This window comes from Triturus cristatus, chromosome 6, assembly GCF_964204655.1.
Source record: "Triturus cristatus chromosome 6, aTriCri1.1, whole genome shotgun sequence".
NCBI classification, from domain to species: Eukaryota; Metazoa; Chordata; class Amphibia; order Caudata; family Salamandridae; genus Triturus; species Triturus cristatus.
The window spans coordinates 1220647893-1220671264 of NC_140589.1; the positions used below are offsets into that span (position 1 = coordinate 1220647893).

The 23372-nt window shown below is 46.3% G+C and overlaps 1 protein-coding gene across 1 annotated transcript in view; it reads left to right on the forward strand.

Annotated features, from left to right (window-relative positions):
• Positions 1-456: 456 nt before the first annotated feature.
• SLC16A10 (solute carrier family 16 member 10) overlaps positions 457-23372 on the forward strand; it is a 369749-nt gene continuing 346833 nt past the window's right edge. The window contains exon 1 of the mRNA XM_085612135.1: positions 457-1092. Coding sequence (XP_085468261.1) covers positions 675-1092 — 418 coding nt within the window. The 5' untranslated portion in view covers positions 457-674. The remainder of the gene's footprint in view (positions 1093-23372) is intronic.

Below are 23372 nucleotides of genomic sequence, written 5' to 3' on the forward strand. Positions count from 1 at the left end.
CGAGTCGCAAGGGACCTACTCATCCTGTCATTCTCCTGCGATCGATAAAAATGAATGGTGCAGGCTGGTAACAGTACACAAAAGCAATTCGCCTTTTCGCTATGTACGGTTATTTAGTATTACTTCAATTTATCACTGCACGAAAAAAAAAATAAGCCACTAAGTAACATGGTTCGAATGTATCCTGCCACGGAGACCCATGAAAGATACTATCTGTGGAAGATGCACGTCTGAAACATCATATTTAATTTTTTTAAACATCTTTTAGCAGCAAATGTTATTTACATCACGTGGTAAGGAGATTCCAAGTACAGTAGGAGATAGTACAAAGGTATGTATGCTAGGTGCCTAACCAGCAGGTGGCAGCACAAGACAAGCCATGCATTTCCGCTGATGATATTAATCTGAGTGCTGTACAGCCCTGTGGCGTGTTATTCATAAGAGGCATGATTGTACAAAGCTGCTGCTGCCCGGCAGGCAGTCCAGCCCAGGTTTTACCCTGGGCTGTGCGGAGAGTTCATAAGGCGCTAGACTACACTCGTGCGGGACAGTCCAACTGTCACTGGCATGCTGTGCTGATGTAAGCAGCAAGAGCTGTCAGACTGACACTGCGAGCAGAGTCCGATCTGTAGACCAGGCGGGCACCCGGACAGGGCTTGGCACCCACAGAGGAGATGGCACCCCTGACCAACGAGCATGGCGCACCCGAGGAGCAGCAGGGGCTGTACCCTGCCCTTCCAGTGGAAGAGGTGACTGGGGAGGAGCCGGAGGAGGCTCCCCTGAACGGGGTGCCCCCAGAAGGGACTGCCCTGCATGCCGACGGGAAGAGGGAGAACGGGGATTACGGTGCCCCGGGGGAGGCAGGGGTCCCCGTGCCGGGAGAGGGCGATCCCGACGTGGTCAGGGGCTCGGCAGAGGAGGCGCCCAAGGAGTTCGAGCCCCCGGAGGGCGGCTGGGGCTGGGTGGTGATGCTGGCCTCCATGTGGTGCAACGGCTCGGTCTTCGGCATCCAGAACGCCTGCGGGGTGCTGTTCATCTCCCTGCTAGAAGAGTTCGGCTCCCAGGACGACAAGCAGCTGAGGTTCAAAACAGGTGAGGGGCTGGGGGACTGGGGAATGGCGAGGAACAGGACATCTGTCGGTGGGTGAGAGGACCAGACAGGACATAGTGAGAGAAGTCCACAACCTACCGATTGCTGTCAAAACACACGTGGCGTTTAATGAAAAAATATTGTATTCTCAGTAGGCTCACGTGGAGACAAGGGGAGGCGAGGAGCTTTTTGAACGGCACGTGGGAATGTGAAAATGTCATATCTGCGGAAGAGGAGATGCTGTCTTTCATTAGAAATTGCCATGGAATGTGTAGGCTGTGCCGACCAATCCGTGTGTTAGTAAAAGGGCATAAACTACCATTAAAGGCCCGCTTTGCACAACGCTGAATTATGGACCATTTTCCATCACCCAGTCTGAGTGTGATTCCATCCCACACGTTGCTGCTGCTACTCGTATTACAAAAGTACATCTGGTACCAACTCACAGATTTTTTTTTTTTTAAACCTCGTACACATAAGGATGTTTCTGAACCCGCGATGCTCTTACCGTTATGGTAACATGTTATAACAGCAACCGTTGTAACGGGCAAAGATGTTTGACAATCGCCTGTCATCATCGTTATGCGCTTTCGCCTTTGGGCCTGAACATGAAGTGGCTGGGCATTTACATATTGATAATGCCCTCTGGGACTTCTGTTAATGACATAAAAAGTCAGTTTTATAGCTTTCTTCCCAGTATGTGGGTGGGTTCAAAACACCTAACAAACAAGATCGGAAAGCACACATAGGTAGCACTATAAGTGTCCGATAGTATCAGACAATTGTAATGACACTATGAGTTCGCATGTTGCTGAACTGTTCTTTGTTTTTATACCACTTGTATGCTTACATGTTAATGTTATTCTTATATTTGTATACCTCCTATAGAGCTATTCAAACACTTTCTATGTTCTAACGTATACGCACTATTAGTTTTATGGGCACTTTTATCAACCTGTGGAACTTCACTCTCCTATTTGTTCTCCCGCAAAGTTTGTAAAACTGAGGCAGCCTAGCAGGTTGCGAATGTGTACCCCTTTACTCCCGTGATGAGTCCCCTTCACAACTGAGTAATAAATATGTAGTGCTTTTTTACCCACATGGATTCAGTAGAGTACCTACACACAGGTGAATATTCAGGGCGCTGTTCTCAAAATAGCGGACGTATCCGCAGTGTGGTAAGTAGAGATGACATACCCACTACTACGCATTCATACTCTATTAATGTTGTTAATGGGAAGAGAGCCCCGTTCATGATCCGTGACTCCATCTGTACATGATGCAAAGCTGTGAGCCTGAGTTCACTCGCACTGTAGCCGTTCGAGTCACCCATGCCGAGCTCAGCGCTCTTATGTCTTAAACGTCCCCAAAATCCACGTGACTACTCGAAATGGTATCCCAGACACGCAAAGAATAGCAGCCAATATTTTCCTGATTATTTTAGTAGGTCTCGGGCTCATAAATAGGAAGAACAAAACACATTAATATAGACATGCACCGCGTGGGCACGTGAATGTGACGCCCGGAATAACACACGCAGGCAATTGTAACTTCCTCTGCCCGGGTCCTTTCCCTGTCTCTTCCTAACTCCGAGAAGCAGCCCCGGTGTTCCATAAAGCAGTTAACAGTACACATGTTAACATGCCATTAAAATGTAGGGCCTAGCTCCTCGCGGTAGGTGGCACGTTGCGGGTCAGTGTCTCGGTGAGCTAGGTCTGTGCATCCGCTGCTTGGACACAGGCGCTCGGCGGCTCCTTCCAGGCAGCAGCACCCGGATCTCATGATTCACGGTTACTGCTCCCTGCTGTGGCCGCATGGAACAGACACGAGCAGCCTGCAGGAACTCAGGCTGCACCCCTCCCCCTGCACCGGGGCTCTGCTGCTTTAAGGGGCTGGGCCCGTCATATTTTTGGTTCCTGCAATGACATCAGACCCTGTTTGCTGTAAGTGTTGCAGAGCCCCGGCGCAGCAGCTGCCATCCTTCCTTCCTCGGACCCTACCACACTGCCCGCATTCAGAGTATCCTGGCTGGAGACAGATGTATTAACTGAGTGGGGGCAGGGCAGGGGCCATGGGGAAGAAGGAAGGAAGCCCCGGGGCTCTGCACAGTTATGGGCGCGGAAAGTCCATTTGTCAAGCTGTCCAGCATTGCTAAAAGCTGGGCAGTAGACTTTCATGAGTGATATGACGTAGGAAAAGTCCGTTTCTAGCTCCACGCCTAGTGCGCGAGTTTGCGACTGCATGAGATCATGAGAGGCGTAAATGAGCACGGATTGTAAACGTAAACTAGACCCTTGCGCCGCCAATGCATCACTTTTATAATTGGGAAACAGTGACGGACCGGCTGCGCAAGGGGATTGTAAATAAGCCCCAAAGTGTTTGTACGCTTCATCAAGGGCAGAAGGCGCTATTTACACCATTGTAAAACTTGAATTACGCAAAACTGTTTTGCTGCCCGGCACAAGCAGCATCGAAATACGGTCTGGAAGCCTCCACCCAAGGTACACTTGGTTAAGTCCGTGGGTTCTACTGCTATATACATTCACATGTTATAGCGCTGTACCACAAACGACTTTGCCTCGAACCGGTCCCTACTAAACGAAGGAAGTGATGGCAGAGGTGTTAGAAGACTTTGTCATTCCAGTCCCTTTCGATGGCCACGCCCCACGGATACCATTCAAAATACATCGTCACATCAGTGCGAATAAAGGTGGTGCAGCGTGGGCTAAGAGTCGTGTTCTCAAACCGGATGAAAGACATGCCACTAATCTAAAGTACATCTCTGTGGATTAATTCGGTGGATGTTGTGGCTAAACAAAATTGTGTTTTTCTTTTCTATCTGCCTTTTATAACGCACCGTTAAAGTGCACAAACAAGCTGTACCAGAAGGTGTTTTGCAACCGGTATTGTATTTTTTCTTTCTATTTGCAAGCTCTTAGGTGCTGTTGACACTCTGGTGGCACGCGCTGTTTTCTGCACTGTAATAACCCTGCGCTGGCACCGGTCCTTCCGGTGGGTATACGAGCGCTGCCTGCCGACGGAAGATGCACCCAATAAGTTTTTCCTGATGGTAAGCGTGGTCCACCGTCCCACAAGTCTCAGTGGCTTGTAAACGCGCATATGACCATACTTAAACACTTCTGTAGGGAAAAAGAGATGGTTTTCGTTCAACCAAAACATTATTTTAACTTTCTTCCTCGTAAAGCTGCATCTGCTCCAATGCAATTTAATAGGGACATTACATTCCCACCATATTTGTTCTCCCCCTTAAGTGGTGTCCCACATCTGCATCTATGATAATAAATTAAAATCGATTTTCCTTCAAAGAGAAGCGTTTGCTTCTTATGTTTGCAGCAGTGCTTGGTAAATAGTGGTGACGTCGTAAAAGAAGCCTTGACTTGAGGCATGCCTATGGAATTTATACATGTGAAAATGGCATTCTGGATTTGACATATTCTTAATTGGGGTCTCGTTGAACAAAGCATAATCAAAATCGGTAGGCTATTTTATTTAACAGTTATATGTCTCCTTTACCCAGGGCCAAAAAAATCTATATAAAAACATGACAAGGTAAGATTAAAAGTTGGTGGTAAAACATTAGTTATTCACTTGAAATTAAATAGTGCTTTAGGCCTGAAACACAATGGTAAACAGCAGTAGCCGCCTGTCACATAGGACCTGTGTCACATAAGGGACTTCTGGAGACGGAACTACAGCGTCAGCATGACAGGAAGAAAGTTAGGGGTTTGTTTCTCCAGTTGGTGAATAACAGAACTAGAGGGCCCCAGAGGGCTCTGGCTCAGTGCCCTTTTTAGGTCTCGCCTGGCGAACGCAGCGCAAAGCGCTGCAGTCGCCAGCAAGATCTGTTGTTGCAGACTTGCCTCGGAAGTGGGACAGGAGATGGGCATGCGCAGGGCTTTTGGAGGATTGGAGCCTGTGTACGCGCACGCACAGCCACGCGGTGTGCACATCTCCTGTCCCCCTTCCGTCCTCAGCAGCCTCATACACTTTCACTTCCCATTACCCACATCGGCTCCACGGAGACAGCTTGCGATCGTTTAGCATCGGGAATTCTGGGACGATGGACTATGTTAATGAAGCATTCAGATATACGCGACCTAGTAGTCGCAGAGATTCACAGGTTTGCCTCACAGCTCGGGCGGCCTGCAGTCTAGAACTGTCCAGACGTGGACCACAAGCTTCTTCCCGGTACTCCTGGCCACTGGCATGAATCGCCCCCACTTCCCCCTAAGGATCTCCGTTTAACTTACCAAACCCGCACGCCGCCGCCACGTTGAACACACTTCGGTCTACAGTACCCTGCACGTGGACCCGCCTCCAGTGACGTCACTGGCTATCTGCAACCTTAGCACCGCACTCCAGCTTTCCTATCTCTACGGAGGCCCCCGAGCAACTTCCAAATTATGGAAACCTGCAACTGTCTGTGGTTTCTTTGTCTACAGTGAGCTCACCTCTATCCCTCGACAGACACTCGGGTCCTGTCCAGTTAAGTCAAAGAGCGTAGTTGTAATAGTGGTGCGTACTTGTAACAGCCTCCAGCTGCCCCGACATTAATTGCCTCAGTCCTCATGTGAGTCTTATGTTGACCGCCCGCTCCACTGCCGTCATTCTACTTTAAGCGGCAATTTAGAAGACACAGCAGTTTGACCATACAAGGCCTATGTTTTTCATACCTAGCAGCAGCTGACATACGAACTAACATGACTAATTGTATGTTGGAGTTCCAAGTCAAGGCCGTGTTCCGTTGATGTAAACAAAACAAGCATTTGCAATGCAATAGGATTTGTATTTGCGAGAATTTAAGCTATTGGTATCATAAATGACACTGCCTTTTACTATGTGTTGTTTTTTAAAAAACAGATAAATTAAAGGCATTGTTATTTGCTTGTTTGCTTTGCCAGGGCCCATCCTGCAAAAGACACACAAATGATGAACAGAATGTGGAACAAATCAAAAATTCACCCCCAGTCAAGAGATCTGAGTTAAATCCATTGTTCTTTTGCGCGCCCTGCATCACAAAATGCGGTGCAGCGCGCGCTACGAAATTCGTTTTATTTATTTAATTGTTTACTTACCTCCAATTATCCATATTCCGGTGTTTAGTACCCCCGCCCCGCCTTTCCGGCCCATGGAACTTCCTCCACGGACCGCTGCTGCTTGAACCTGCTCCTCATCGGAACAGTTCAGCCCGAACTGCCAAACCAGGTTCTCCCTGGCCAGAAACAAGCATTCTAGGACCAGTTTCAGGGTTTCACCCATATCAGCCAGGCTAGCTTGAATCCAGTGGCACCGTGAGTCCGGGACCCATGTCTGGGCATACCCGGTGCAGTTGGGGTGAGAAAGCAAAAGGTACACAAATGATGGACGGGATGCGAAACAAATCAAACATCCTATGGTAGGTCCCAGCTTACGAAGAGGACTTTAATCAGTAGAATGTCTTCTTCTGCTTCTCTCTCTTTCTAGGGGTCTTGCAGGTGAAATAATTGCTATGGCAGGCACCAATGGCACAGCACAAAATGATGCCCCTCACAAAATTTAGTAAGGGTTATGGATTTTGAGTCACCAAAATGCCTGGTATAGCCAAAGTCACAGCACTCCTCCTTTGACCACTGATAATATCATATCGTTTAACACTTGCCTGGCCATTAAGTTCATCTACACTCCCACATTTGCTTCTAAGGCCAAGGAGTAGAAACTTCAGAAGGTAGACAAGCCTCCCAGCATCTCTATGAGACCCATTTACTTTTGTTCTTCTATATGGAGATGCACACCAGCAAGTGTGCAGAATTCTTGGTATACCTAAGAAGTTGGCTTGTGTGATGGCATCTCACAGTGACAACACATTTTCCATTAAAAGAGGCACCACCATTCTTTACCACCACTAAAGCATGTCGTAAGTCAAAAGTGTGCAGATGAACCACACATTTAGCCACCAACATGTGTGAGTGAGGAAAGCGCTGGCTGCAGACATTTAGAGTGACCTTCAAGGTTACAAGTTGACTAGAAGGCCACCTCAAAAGTTTATCTTTGGAGATCGACACATTTGGTACTATTAAACTGGGTAATAATAGTACCCAGTGGCGTTGTGAACCCCCCCTCCCAACCCATGTTCTGTCTGCACCTCTGCAAACAAAAGCTCTTAAAATAAAAAGTCAGGAAAACCCGTAATGGAAGTGAGGGAGGCAAAATCAATCACAGTAAAAGAGGCCCATATGCAGAATGAAGAGAAAAAGGGAGAGAGAGAGAGAGACGGGGCGAGCAGGAGGAAGAGAGAAAGGAAGGACACACACAAAGAAGGAAGAAACCATTCCAAAATGTGATTTGCAGTCCAACATAAAACAATTATCATACTGACCTTGGTCGATTTGGGAAAAAGGGGGTGGTGATGGACAGAGTTTCTGAATGATGCAGAATACTCTTACCAAGTCAAGAGATCATGGTTTTAATCCATCACCGTTTTTTAGCTCACTGCACCATCCCAGCTCAGAACCTGGCTACATGCAAATTAGTCTGTACCTGTCCCAGTGCATGATGGGAACAGGGCAAACCAAACTGCCAAGCCAATTCTTATACTGGGAAGGAAACAAGTTTCCGGGGACCGGTTTCTGGCATCACAGCCTTCGTCGGCCCGGCTTGCCTGAATCCTGATGGTGCAATGAGCAAGGGACTCACGTCTGAGCATACCCTCCCACACTGAGTGTGGATAAAATCGATTTGGGAAAAAGGGGGTGGTGATGGACAGAGTTTCTGAATGATGCAGAATACTCTTACCAAGTCAAGAGATCATGGTTTTAATCCATCACCGTTTTTTAGCTCACTGCACCATCCCAGCTCAGAACCTGGCTACATGCAAATTAGTCTGTACCTGTCCCAGTGCATGATGGGAACAGGGCAAACCAAACTGCCAAGCCAATTCTTATACTGGGAAGGAAACAAGCTTCCGGGGACCGGTTTCTGGCATCACAGCCTTCGTCGGCCCGGTTAAAACCAAACTGCCAAGCCAATTCTTATACTGGGAAGGAAACAAGCTTCCGGGGACCGGTTTCTGGCATCACAGCCTTCGTCGGCCCGGCTTGCCTGAATCCTGATGGTGCAATGAGCAAGGGACTCACGTCTGAGCATACCCTCCCACACTGAGTGTGGATAAAATCGATTTGGGAAAAAGGGGGTGGTGATGGACAGAGTTTCTGAATGATGCAGAATACTCTTACCAAGTCAAGAGATCATGGTTTTAATCCATCACCGTTTTTTAGCTCACTGCACCATCCCAGCTCAGAACCTGGCTACATGCAAATTAGTCTGTACCTGTCTCAGTGCATGATGGGAACAGGGCAAACCAAACTGCCAAGCCAATTCTTATACTGGGAAGGAAACAAGCTTCCGGGGACCGGTTTCTGGCATCACAGCCTTCGTCGGCCCGGCTTGCCTGAATCCTGATGGTGCAATGAGCAAGGGACTCACGTCTGAGCATACCCTCCCACACTGAGTGTGGATAAAATCGATTTGGGAAAAAGGGGGTGGTGATGGACAGAGTTTCTGAATGATGCAGAATACTCTTACCAAGTCAAGAGATCATGGTTTTAATCCATCACCGTTTTTTAGCTCACTGCACCATCCCAGCTCAGAACCTGGCTACATGCAAATTAGTCTGTACCTGTCCCAGTGCATGATGGGAACAGGGCAAACCAAACTGCCAAGCCAATTCTTATACTGGGAAGGAAACAAGCTTCCAGGGACCGGTTTCTGGCATCACAGCCTTCGTCGGCCCGGCTTGCCTGAATCCTGATGGTGCAATGAGCAAGGGACTCACGTCTGAGCATACCCTCCCACACTGAGTGTGGATAAAATCGATTTGGGAAAAAGGGGGTGGTGATGGACAGAGTTTCTGAATGATGCAGAATACTCTTACCAAGTCAAGAGATCATGGTTTTAATCCATCACCGTTTTTTAGCTCACTGCACCATCCCAGCTCAGAACCTGGCTACATGCAAATTAGTCTGTACCTGTCCCAGTGCATGATGGGAACAGGGCAAACCAAACTGCCAAGCCAATTCTTATACTGGGAAGGAAACAAGCTTCCGGGGACCGGTTTCTGGCATCACAGCCTTCGTCGGCCCGGCTTGCCTGAATCCTGATGGTGCAATGAGCAAGGGACTCACGTCTGAGCATACCCTCCCACACTGAGTGTGGATAAAATCGATTTGGGAAAAAGGGGGTGGTGATGGACAGAGTTTCTGAATGATGCAGAATACTCTTACCAAGTCAAGAGATCATGGTTTTAATCCATCACCGTTTTTTAGCTCACTGCACCATCCCAGCTCAGAACCTGGCTACATGCAAATTAGTCTGTACCTGTCCCAGTGCATGATGGGAACAGGGCAAACCAAACTGCCAAGCCAATTCTTATACTGGGAAGGAAACAAGCTTCCGGGGACCGGTTTCTGGCATCACAGCCTTCGTCGGCCCGGCTTGCCTGAATCCTGATGGTGCAATGAGCAAGGGACTCACGTCTGAGCATACCCTCCCACACTGAGTGTGGATAAAATCGATTTGGGAAAAAGGGGGTGGTGATGGACAGAGTTTCTGAATGATGCAGAATACTCTTACCAAGTCAAGAGATCATGGTTTTAATCCATCACCGTTTTTTAGCTCACTGCACCATCCCAGCTCAGAACCTGGCTACATGCAAATTAGTCTGTACCTGTCCCAGTGCATGATGGGAACAGGGCAAACCAAACTTCCAAGCCAATTCTTATACTGGGAAGGAAACAAGCTTCCGGGGACCGGTTTCTGGCATCACAGCCTTCGTCGGCCCGGCTTGCCTGAATCCTGATGGTGCAATGAGCAAGGGACTCACGTCTGAGCATACCCTCCCACACTGAGTGTGGATAAAATCGATTTGGGAAAAAGGGGGTGGTGATGGACAGAGTTTCTGAATGATGCAGAATACTCTTACCAAGTCAAGAGATCATGGTTTTAATCCATCACCGTTTTTTAGCTCACTGCACCATCCCAGCTCAGAACCTGGCTACATGCAAATTAGTCTGTACCTGTCCCAGTGCATGATGGGAACAGGGCAAACCAAACTGCCAAGCCAATTCTTATACTGGGAAGGAAACAAGCTTCCGGGGACCGGTTTCTGGCATCACAGCCTTCGTCGGCCCGGCTTGCCTGAATCCTGATGGTGCAATAAGCAAGGGACTCACGTCTGAGCATACCCTCCCACACTGAGTGTGGATAAAATCGATTTGGGAAAAAGGGGGTGGTGATGGACAGAGTTTCTGAATGATGCAGAATACTCTTACCAAGTCAAGAGATCATGGTTTTAATCCATCACCGTTTTTTAGCTCACTGCACCATCCCAGCTCAGAACCTGGCTACATGCAAATTAGTCTGTACCTGTCCCAGTGCATGATGGGAACAGGGCAAACCAAACTGCCAAGCCAATTCTTATACTGGGAAGGAAACAAGCTTCCGGGGACCGGTTTCTGGCATCACAGCCTTCGTCGGCCCGGCTTGCCTGAATCCTGATGGTGCAATGAGCAAGGGACTCACGTCTGAGCATACCCTCCCACACTGAGTGTGGATAAAATCGATTTGGGAAAAAGGGGGTGGTGATGGACAGAGTTTCTGAATGATGCAGAATACTCTTACCAAGTCAAGAGATCATGGTTTTAATCCATCACCGTTTTTTAGCTCACTGCACCATCCCAGCTCAGAACCTGGCTACATGCAAATTAGTCTGTACCTGTCCCAGTGCATGATGGGAACAGGGCAAACCAAACTGCCAAGCCAATTCTTATACTGGGAAGGAAACAAGCTTCCGGGGACCGGTTTCTGGCATCACAGCCTTCGTCGGCCCGGCTTGCCTGAATCCTGATGGTGCAATGAGCAAGAGACTCACGTCTGAGCATACCCTCCCACACTGAGTGTGGATAAAATCGATTTGGGAAAAAGGGGGTGGTGATGGACAGAGTTTCTGAATGATGCAGAATACTCTTACCAAGTCAAGAGATCATGGTTTTAATCCATCACCGTTTTTTAGCTCACTGCACCATCCCAGCTCAGAACCTGGCTACATGCAAATTAGTCTGTACCTGTCCCAGTGCATGATGGGAACAGGGCAAACCAAACTGCCAAGCCAATTCTTATACTGGGAAGGAAACAAGCTTCCGGGGACCGGTTTCTGGCATCACAGCCTTCGTCGGCCCGGCTTGCCTGAATCCTGATGGTGCAATGAGCAAGGGACTCACGTCTGAGCATACCCTCCCATACTGACCTTGGTCTTCGCTCTAGACCCATTGATGAACAGAGCCCGAGCTAAAGAAAGTCTGAAGGGCTTTTGTGATTGGCACACGTTTTAGTGAAAATATGGTAATGGACTTCAATTGGTTATAGAGGTGTTTCTAATTCTTCCAATATAGTATGTTATTCGAGGTAAACTGCTAAATGTTCTTCAGTTTTTTTCTTTCTCTGGTTGTTAACATACTCATTTATACCTCACAGGGCTGGCTTTAGGGCAGTGCAAGGGTGCAGGCGTACTTTGGGCTGACCTCAGGGGGTGCTGTGTTTGGAAATAATAGAAATAACTTTCGGAATTAAAAGCACCTGTTACAGAGTTCCACATATGCCCAGCAGTTTTCAGGCCACAATAAAAATGTCAAGATAACTGGTGATTAATGTTCCTACTGGAGAGAGAGAGAGTTTTTTTTAATGCCAATGTTGACTCATCATAAAGTTGTGCAGAGGGTTAATGTGCCTTCTACAAAGAATATGTACCATGCAGATCACAGAACTGTATTTTATGTGGATAGCTTAGTGAGTTACTGCTTTTTCACTGAGATATTTTTGTTACTCGCGGTTCATAAGTTACAATACTAATATATCTCAGTGACCTATGAACTGTCATCCAAGAGTTGCTGATGTTACCAAAAAGGTTTGTTTGAGCAGAAATACACACAGTAAAGGCAACCCAATAACTGTGGTACATTTTAAATCCTGTCTTTGTACTTCTAAAAACCAAGCACTCTTAAAATATACTGCCTACTAGTATGAACGGCGTGATTCCCACTCCTTGTGATCCTCATTGTATTATGGACCCTATTTAATGCTATTCTCCAGGGAATGGCGATCCCTATGACTTGGTTGGGGCGGAAATCATCCCGATCTATAACAAGCATTGGCATAGCCAATAGGTCTCGCTTTTGGGACCTTATAAGTGTTTAGCCATGCAACAGTTGATGTTGTTGCACCAAGGATATTGTGCTGCATAAATAAATACTTATAAGGTCCTAAAAGAGAGACCTATTGGCTATGCCAATGCTTGTTTATGTTCTGTAGGGAAGGGAAGCTTGAACTGTGGCTCCCTTCTGTGGTGAAGGAGGCTTGTTTTGGGCCACACACGATACCCTGCTAATAACACAGTCAGGTTACCATACGGTGACTCAGTTATTCCTAGGTAACAAGTTATCTCATATTATTTGACATTAAAACAGCACCTGCTGCTTTTTTACTGATAACCAGAAAACGAATGGGCAGCTAGGAAATGCAGGGAATAACACTATGATAGCAACACCCACACGCACGAAACAGTGCTTATCTCTCAGCGCAGTTCAACAAAGCACACTCAACCTGAAAGCCTAGAAACCACTGCTTGTTTCACAGTGTGCGCCTTACAAACTTTACTACACGGTGTGTAAACTACAAAATAAACACGCGTCCGCTCGTGGGGTGACGGAACTGCTGTTTCATTCAGCTTATAACCTCTGACACTTTCACAACCACCTCTTCAGGGGACATGTGTTACGGCTCCTGGAGAAGACGTTTCAAAGAGCAGCACTAAGACACAACCAGCCAGATGCCTGAAACTATTAAGACCCGTTTATTGTACCAACACCTAAACCCAGAGTCAGCCTTTGCCAGGATAGCGCCCTGGCCGGAAAGACATGTGGCGCATTCGCTGCTGCTTGTGAATACAATGAGCACCAGGGAGCACCGTTTTTGTGTTCAGAGGTCACTCATGAATGTCTACATCAGAATGGTTACTTGCCTCCGAACACAAATACCTCTGCACTCCAGCGCCTATCTGAATCACTCACGGGTTAACTCCTCGTGCTGGTGGAGCATGTTGTTTGTTGGAGGGGGTGGGGTTATAGTGTGTGGCAGCAGGGAGCGAGAGGGTGATGGGAGGTTAACTCCTCGCGCTGGTGGAGCATGTTGTTTGTTGGAGGGGGTGGGGTTATAGTGTGTGGCAGCAGGGAGCGAGAGGGTGATGGGAGGTTAACTCCTCGCGCTGATGGAGCATGTTGTTTGTTGGAGGTGGTGGTGTTATAGTGTGTGGCATCAGGGAGCGAGAGGGTGATGGGAGGATAAGGAGGCCGGCTGGTAAAGTGTTATAAAGAGCGCTTGCAGCTCCTGAAGCCAGGCGCTAGGCACACTGGTGTCTGCATGTCCTTATTGTAGACAGCTCCTTACGCCTTCTTAGGTTGCTGCCATTAGCCTGGACCCAGCTCGCCCATGCCAAAAGCCGACCCTGCAAGATCGCGGGGGAAAAATGCTACCGCCGGCCACAGCTTGCAGTGCATTTGCGCGAGTGGTGCGCGTGCAGCAGTAATCACGCCATATCGCGCCTCTGCTCAAGTGCGCGTCCGCGCCCATGCACTGCAAGCTGTGGCCGGCGGTAGCAATTTTTGAAGCCCTTACTTAAAGTCTCGCCAGACCAGCGCTGGGTCAGGCGAGACCTAAAAAGGGCTCACCCCTCCATCCTGCAAATTTTCGCCCCATCAGTCTCATTGATGTCACTCAGAAAATATACGCACAAGTGCTGCTGGGCCGATTCTAGAATTGGATGGAGGAGCATACTATTCTTACCCCATATCAGGCCGGTTTTAGAGCAAAAATGTCCACTATTGACCAAATCTTCAGGTTGCAATTACTGCACTGGAAGACAGTGATCTTGGAGGGTGGCAGCCTCTATAAGATCTTTGTGGACTTAAAACCAGCGTTCGATTTGGCCCTAGGAAGAAATTATGGGCCATCTTACTAGACCTGGGTGCCCCCCGTATCTCTGCCTCCATTTGAAATGATTACATGAACATAACTTCGCCCAAATTAGGTATGGGAAAAATGGAGAGCTTACCGATCGCATACCTATAGATAGAGGTGTACGACAAGGGTGCGTACTGGCTCCGACCCTCTTTTTTTATTCATCAATAGCCTAGTGGATTCCTTGATAGCAGGGAGGGACATAGATGCTCCAAGGTTGGCGAACCGCAAGGTACCAGCCTTGATGTTCGCCGACGATACCCTCCTGCTGTCAAAGTCCCCTAAGGGAACACAGAGGGCTTTAGATACTTTCCATTAATTCTGTAAGAGTAGGGGCCTGGAGATAAATACTCAGAAAACCAAATGCATGGCTTTTAATGCAGGGTACTCTACACAACCCAATCCCCAGTTAGATGGGAAATTATTAGATTAAGTGTCTGTTTGTGAATACTTGGGATTGTCACTCACCGAGAAAATGGAGTGGGGTGTACAAATAAAGAAGGCAAGCTTAAAGTTGGCCCAGACAACGGGGAGGTTAGCAAAGATGCAGAGGAAGTGCACACACAAAACGATTGGGCCGGTGTTGGAAATTTACAAGGCACATGCTAGAGGGGCTGCTTTGTACGGGGCAGAAATTTGGGGCCATCGGCAATCTGACCTTAGGAATTTTCTAACAACATTTTAATGCACATGGATTTCACTATTGGAAAATTTAAATCGCATGAATTGTGTTGTACTTCTTTTTAATTGTGCTTTTACGGCCTTGTTAGGTCGAAATAAAGAATTTCTTGACTTGACTATTATGTTACATTTCCTATAGACTGATTTCACACGTTTGATTCATTGTCTCTGTATGACGTGTGTTATGTAAAGTGTTCTGACTACACTAGTATGAGTAGTGATATAAAATAAATGAAATGCATGCGAGACAGGGGCTTTGGAGAGATAAGGGACCCTGTTGGAAGGCGGTAGTGAGGGGATCCGTGGAGAAGGAGGTCATGGTGGGGGGAGGAGGTTGCCAAAATAAAAATGATGCACCAAACACCACCAGCTTTAAAGCCGACCCTGGTCAGCCCTGCCAAGTACCACGCATCAGGCATTAGCCTAACGCATTTCAGTGAGGTGATCCGCATCACCGCACTGAAATGCATTGTCACACATTCATAGCTCAACTGTGTGCAGGAGCGCTGATATTTCACACCTCCACTGACTGCCAAAGATCTTAACTTGGGGGCTGGCTCAATTCATGGCAGGCTAAGGGAGGCTGACTCAACTCGCGGATGGCTACAATATTCCACCCGACACCTTTCAATCACTGACGTCTGGTCACAAGTCTGGCCCGTGATATAATTTGCCCAATCGTCATAGGCTCTGTGGGCGGACGCGACTGCGCGACATGGTAGTTCTTTGGAGGCCTGCGCACTTTGGAGCCTGCCAATGCAGCTCGCAACACGCAGCCCAGCTGGCATAATGATTCGGCCGTGGCCTGAGGGTGGTGGTGCATGACTGCCTCAGAAGCCACCCTGCACTACAGTGCAGCCAATGCCACCCACGCACGTCGGTCAAAGTGTCCTATCTAAACTGCGGCCGTGGCACTGCCCTGGACTGTAGCAGGGCAGTCATCGCAGATGGCTCACACCATCATCATTGGTGCTCGCAACAGCTGATACAGAGTAAGTGAAGTGTCACTAACTGTTTCTTCTCATTGGCTTCCTAATTTATTTTAAAATCCCATCATTCAGCCAGCCTACAGTTAAAGAGAGCAGCTCTGCATTAAGTCAGTCTGCACATAGTTGAATTCCGCTGCGCAAGTAAAGTCAGTACAGCAGCAGAACACTCAATTTCTGCTTGTTACAATAATGCAGTACTCTGTGCTATCAGTGCTAGAAAGGGAAGGGTCAAGTCAGTCCTGATTGGATTGGAACTTATGATTTAAAGGTTACACGCATCTCCGTGAACGAACTCCATGCTCCACAGAAGGCCCTCAATGCTTAATTATCCCACACACACATCAAGCCGAGCGCATCTCTGAGTGAGGGGGCAGGCAGTTTGTCCCGGGGGTGGTGCCTTTATTTACCTGGCCTCAGGTTAATATCCTGCTGCGCTGTGTAGGCCCACTACTCTTGAACAGTTTTATAGATAGCGCAAATTCGACCGGAAGATTTTATTGAGGCGCAATCACAGTAGGAAACACTTCCCATGGTTCAAATTTTAGCCATAATGCTTGAAAAGCTGCATTACCTTTGCAGCATATCGGCACCTCAACTTGTGGTCCTCTCTGTTTTCGGGGAAAAAAAACAGTAACACTTTTATTTTCTAAATGCCAATCTGCTACTTAGAACGTGGTTTGACAAATAAAAGCGTTTTTTAGCCAGAGAAATGCTTTAACACTCAGAGTGTCTTTTGCCAAAATAACAGACATGCACTCGATTCTGCCGGAGCCCTCGTGGTTTTCGTGAGGTGATGTTGTTACTCGTTGCATACATAACATACCAGACGTTTAACAGTTGCTAGACTAAGTGACATAACCCAATCTGCTTTTCTGATAGGAACCTGCCGCACTCTCCGTCTGAGGTTTGACAATCGCTTATTTAAGGTACTCTTTTGCGTATAAATGACGCCAATATTAGCACAATAGTCGAGTACATTAAGTGAGACATAAACGACAATGCCATGCTTTTCCATTCTGTACCTTGGATAGTGCTTCATGTTTTTTAAAAGTACACAGTTTGAATGTTTTCTTTCTGCACCTCTACATTAGCACATATTTTAAAACTAAAACCAAGGTCAGATCTAAGTTGGTGATACCTGGAGTACCGAACACCTCCAGCAAGTGAGATAACAGCCAATTGACCCCTGTGATTGGTAACATTTTGTTGGCGAGTACTCTTATAGGCTAAGGCCTATTAGCTTTCACAAATACGTTAAAAAAGTCTGTTTTTCCCATGTTAATTCCCTCCCCCCGTTTTTCGGTCTTGGAGGTAAATTGTCCTTTTAGGTCAAAGGGGATTTGCTAAAGCACTATCGTTTCCAGCTGGTGGCATCCGTATGTGTCTTGGCTGAGTTAAATGGTAAATAGGAGTGTCTTTAAAGCTCCTATGAACTTGACACGTTCATTCATTCTTTCATTTTCAGAGGACGAGTTTCAGGCCATAGTCGTTAAGGGCTAATCTTTTTACCACCAGAACACTGCAGGAATTTGTAAGCATTGCTTGAAGACGGGCATTCTGTTGTACCTTGCACATTTCTGCCCCAGTTGTGGAGTGTGATATCGGCTGGCAAAAAATGTTTTAGAAGTAATTCTTCCAGCAAAGTGCTGCCAGTGGAGAAATGTCATTTGTGTTTTAAGCCATACGCCTAATTACATAGGCCACACATTCCCCTTGTAGAGACCCCCACTCCTGGTGTTTTGCAGCTGTTTTAAAATGATCTTAGAGTTTCTCGTTCCTCAAATTGATCTAATTTTTTATAGTTATATGTTTCTCCTCATCTTTATAGCTTGATTTTGCCCCCGAGAAAGTGCCACTCATAGTCGTTAAAATGTCACTCATAATTGCACTGAAATTCTGAAAATGTCACACATAGCAATTTGAAACCTTGGCAGCTATGCATGGTACATCATCTAAAATCAACGTTTTGTTTTAAAACGGTTTGGATTGTTTTTGTTTCACAAATACAAAACATATATGTTGTGTTGCATTTCAATTTTTGTGGCAACAGTGACAGTCAATGTGATTGTGTTCAATGGTTCACCTTCACCAACAAGTTGTTCACAAGTCCTACTGCTCTAAAAAAATAAAAGTAGAGGAATGTCTATCTATATTTCATACCTGCAGACAAAGTGATCTTTTATATCTATGGTTCGTCATCCTCGGTGAGTCTGTTCCCTTCGCGGTCTACATAAATGTGTTTGTGTCCCGGTCCCGGAAGGCGTATACTGATCCAGGAAGTTCATGGTGCAAGCCGAGAGTCACCCGAGACTCGCAGGGGCATTCCAAATGACTCCAGTCACTGTGCACGCGCCGCGCGACAAGCTGACGCACCCCGCGCCCCGCCGCAGCGTCAACCGACAGGCCGCAGGCAGGATTATTGCAGGTGTGAAAGTGGCACGCGGAGTTCAGCTAGCGGCGGCCAGGCAGGCCCATTACTGCTCACTTTCAGGCGCAGGTGGAATGTGGGCTGCGCCTGACACGGCAAAGAAAACAACCCGGCGGGACTGTCCCTCGCAGCAGGCAAATGCAGATATTACTTACTGTGAGTGTGAAGGGATGGTTGTTTGGCTCACAAGCTGCCGTTCACAGCGCGCCGGCAGTTTATTTTCATAACCTTAGCAGCAGCTATTGTTAACGAGTCTGACGTGACCGGGTTTATTTCGGACAGCCCTGCAATGTTTCCTAGGTTGAGACGTGATTTGCTGTGCGAGCCAGTTGAAAAAAAAATATTTGCGTTCTGGGACGTGTGGATTTTTCCGAAACCACCGCTAAAAGTCCCAGAATGCAGAGTAAAAGTATGCCTGATGTAAGTAGAGAACCTGCGAAACTTCCAACAAACGAAAACGATTTTGCCTTCTATTACGGTTTATAATAATAAACATGAGATTTGCTAAACTGTCAAACTGTTTCTTAACAGGGCCATCCAGTGAATTAAATCACAATAGCACTCACAGTCCAAGCAGATGTCCTGAAAAGAAACAATTTTCTAGTAGGCCTTTATGACTTCGTATATTTTTCATTGTTTTCCTTTTTAATTATATTATACAATTTACTTATATTTTTAAAGCTGTTCAATGGCTAGCTATCTACTGCATTCTCCTACTTATGTCAATTGAGATGTCTATGTGACAGTCGCTAAGGATGTCTAAATATAAATTTTGAAGCATGCTTGCTTCTAGCGTTAGCTCAACCAGGAAAGATACGTTTAGTCGTTGCTGTGAGCATCTGTTTTGGAGGTCATGCATAGGACCATTACACACACTTACCCATAGTGCTCTTCACTCAAAGCAGAACAGATGTCTCCAGTGAAACAGGCAGGTGAAGTGCACAGTAATCAAAGGAGGCAATCCAGTAAGTAAAAGTGGTTTATTTTTGATTTCCGAAACACCCACAGCCGGGCGCTCCCGCTGCGTACCAGGATCTCAACCAACTGATTAACGTTGGTAGAATCCTGGCACGCATCGTCCAACACCGGACTGTGGAACCGACTTCAAATGAAAACATTAAGCACTCTTGCGCTGGTAGCACAAGAGCGCTCGATTATACATGCATCATATTACAACTTCTCTCTTTACACTAAATAAGTAAAAAACAACTATAATGAAAAATAAAGAAGAACCTGAAAAGAAATACAAATTATAACTAATACGAAAAAATGTTATAGTGAGAAGAAAAATCATTTTCATAAGCCAATACATAGTCATTAAATTTGACAGGCAACCTTCTTTGACGAGTACTCAAATCAACAGATGAAGATGATGCAAGCCTACACATATTACAAGAAGAAGTATTATGCAAAGCAGTATGTGTACTACAACTTTGCTCACCAGTAGACTTGACAGAATCCTCTCGACAGACAGACAAAGAAATAACAGAGGAAGGATCACGCAACCAGTTTGTCCACTCGCATTGTTCCACCTCCTGTTTAGATAACTTAAGTAAAGAAGTGACTTGTGAGTCAGAAAGCCGTACCAGTGATCTCTTGTTCCACCATCCCCTAGACCGAAGTAGTGCTGAACCTTTGCTGACATCTGTAACTTGTACAGGAGAGGAAAATGTAGACAACCCCTTTGTCACCCATTTTGGATTTTTAATGAGAACCCAATCATTGAGTTTCAAATCAGTATTGTTGAAATATTTTCCTTGATCATACACAGATGTCATGTAACTTTGTTTTTTTAAAACCCGAAATGCAATATTTTTATCAACAAGTGTATGCTTGACATGTTTATCTTGCAACCAATTAGGATTTAAAGTAGTATGAACATTTCTACCTCTTAAAAGAGAAAAAAGATTGTCCATCATTTTCTGAAAAACGCTGGCCGCGGAGGCCAGGCCAAAAGGAAGTCTGAGATATTTGTAGACTCCAAAAGGTGTGATGAAAATGGTGAAGTCTTGTGAATCTCTTGTCAACTGAATCTGGTGATAAGCTGAGCGAAGGTCTATTATGGAAAATAATTTGGCACCCCCTAAGCTGGCCAGAAGTTCATGTATTTTGGGGAGGGGATGACAATCAATTAAAATGTTCTTATTTAAGGTGCGTAAGTCCGCACATAGCCTGACCTCACCAGATTTTTTCCGGACAATAACAATGGGAGAAACACATTCTGAAGAGTCACAGGGTGCAATGACCCCTTCATCACATAATTTCTTTAGTACTGACTTAAGCTCATCCCTGGCACTAAGGGGTAAAGGGCGAACCTTATGTACAAAAGGTTGAGCATGAGGCTTAAGTTTTATTTGATGTTGAAATCCTTTGACAGTGCCTAACTTGTTGGAGAACAATTGGGAAACAAGTACAACATCTTTTTAACATTGCTTGAATGATCAGTGATATTAAGACAATCTAATATGCTTTCTTCGTTTTCTGACCAACCAGCTGGGGAATAACCTTGGGGAAGATCACCAAGCACAATGGGATTATATGAACCAGGAACAAGGTGCAAACCCATTCTGGCAAGATCCTGCCAGCCAACTGTATTGCGTCCTTTAACTACGACATAAACTTTTGTAAATATTGACCTTCCTAGATATTCTAACTTTGAATTAAAATAGCCCATCATTTCTATGTCAAATTCCCCAAATGCTTTTGGATTGATATCTGTTTTGGTCAACCCAATAGAACCTTGCCATTTCTCAAGAAACATGACATTGGATAGGATAGTTATAGGTGAACCAGAATCTGCCACAAGTGGAATCTCAATGTTTCCAAATAATGCAACACCTAATGGACTTTTGACATAGTGGGGATTGAAAACCGAATTACATTCAATTGAAACAATCATGTCATGAAATTGCTCTGTACAATTTTCGCTAGATTCTGTAAATTCCACACTATTGACTCTGGTAGGTCTCTTGGCAGATCTACAAAGAGCTTGAAAATGGCAATTTTTTGTGCATAAAACGCACTTCTTTCCTGAGGCGGGACACATAGGATAGTTGTCAAGATGTGATCTGGAACCACATCTGTAGCAAATTGTGTTCCATTTTTTAAAAGGTTGTTTAAATGATTTGTTCACGTTAACAGCATTGACGGAATTTCCAGGATCATATGAAATTGACTTGGAAGAGTTGATGGATTGATCTTGTTGAAGAACTTTGGAGGTAATAATCGACCTCTCAATGCTCTTTGCGATATCAGTGGTGTCTTGGAAAGATGGTTTTCTGCAGCTGAGAAGGCGCTCTTGTATTTTCCTTGAATAACAAGAGAAAACACATTGATCACGGATATAAATCTCAGGATCTGCCTCAAACTCGCAAGTTTAAAAAAAAACAAATTGTTTATTGGGATTTTACATTTTATGGTACACAGTTTATACATCATCATTAACACATGTTAACAGTCGATTACAGGCAATTAGATGGTTTTATTGCAGTGTGGATCGACTATCCCATCATACATCATAAATCATGTGCTGGATATAGTGAGATTAAATGGGGGTTACCCGTCAGTTGGACTCTACTTTTCCTGGTGTGTGTCTTGGCGCCCACTTATGTGGGTTTCCCAGAGGTGTGGGTTGGTGTTTAGTCCCCATCTCTATCTCCATCAATCTTCGTGTATAGGGTCCATGACTGTGTTCCCAGTTGGGGTAGGACGGTTTCGGGGGTAAACATGGAACAGTTAACTGTGGGGGGGGGGGCCGGGGTAGGGGGAGGTTGGGGAGCTGTCGGAATATATCTTGGTAACTATCAATTGCGCGGCTAAGTCTGATTTGCTTCTAGTATGTTGCAGTGGGGGAGAGAGGGGGTCAGAGGGCACCTCCTAACCGAGGTGGGGGAGCCCGTTTGATAGTGCTTACAAGTGTCGTTGATCTTATGAATCACCAGGTTAGCTCGTGTTAGTCATTGTTTGTGTGCTATGGGAGATAGGGGTGGGGTTTGGGATTGAGATTGTGTGTCCATGGGAAATTCCTCCTGCGTTGCCTCTTGCATGAATTGAAATAGTAGTTGCGCCCATTCCAGAGATATGGGATGTTTACGAATCCCTCTCACTTCCTCGTCCCTCAATGTTTCCTCTTCTGCCCCCCCCCCCCCATTTTTTAATGGCGCCTATCCAGGCTACTTCTGGGGGTCATGCTGAGGCGCTCCAATACATGGCTATACCTTGTTTTGCTAACAGAATGGCTATAGATGCAAACTTGCACTGTACCTTTTCTGTATTCCGTCTGCGGAAGACCCCTAGGGCGCACGCTTCTCATGTAGATATGGCCATGAGGTTGACCGTCGCTCGGAGTGTCTGGTGTACCCTATTCCAATACTGCTGGATTGTGGGACAGTCCCAAAACATATGTTTGAAATTTGCCTCAGGAGTCTGTCATCTGGGGCATTTGAAATGTGTCTCGGGATAAAAGCGGTGTAGCCGGTGTGGTGTTAGGTATGCGCGGTGCAGGATATTGAATTGTATGTTTTTGAAGCGGGCATTCCTAGAAACCTTTTTGGGATACTCTAGCGCCGTTTCCCATTCTCTGTCATGGAACACCCGTCCCACCTCATCCGCCCATGTCTGTCGGAATCTATGCAAGGGAGTGGTGATCAATTCCCGGATCACTTTTTAATGCCAAGTGACTAAGTGCATCCCTGGACCCATGCGTAGGATAGTGTGCAGTACTGGGTGTGTTGGTGGTTCTCCTGTATTAAGATCCCAGAAGTGTCGGTCGCTATCTAATAAGTGTCCATATATCAGGAACTGTCCTGGCGGGAGCTTGTAGCATTCCAACATTTGGGCATATGTACGCAGCTGCCCATCATCAAACAGGGACTCGACCTCCGTCACTGCGTGATCGATCCATACTTGAAGGGCCCCGGACGTGTAATATTTCTCCTGTTGGGGAAATCCTACCAATGGGAGTAGTGGGGAGTATCGGGGTTTTCCTCTTGACATACGGTGTATTCGCATCATGCACCTACGGGCTATTGATACTTGTAGGGGGTGTGTGCAGATCGGTTTGGTACCTGGCATTAGTATTCTCCGGATGGCTGGGAGAGGCACTCTGCCATTGTCGGTG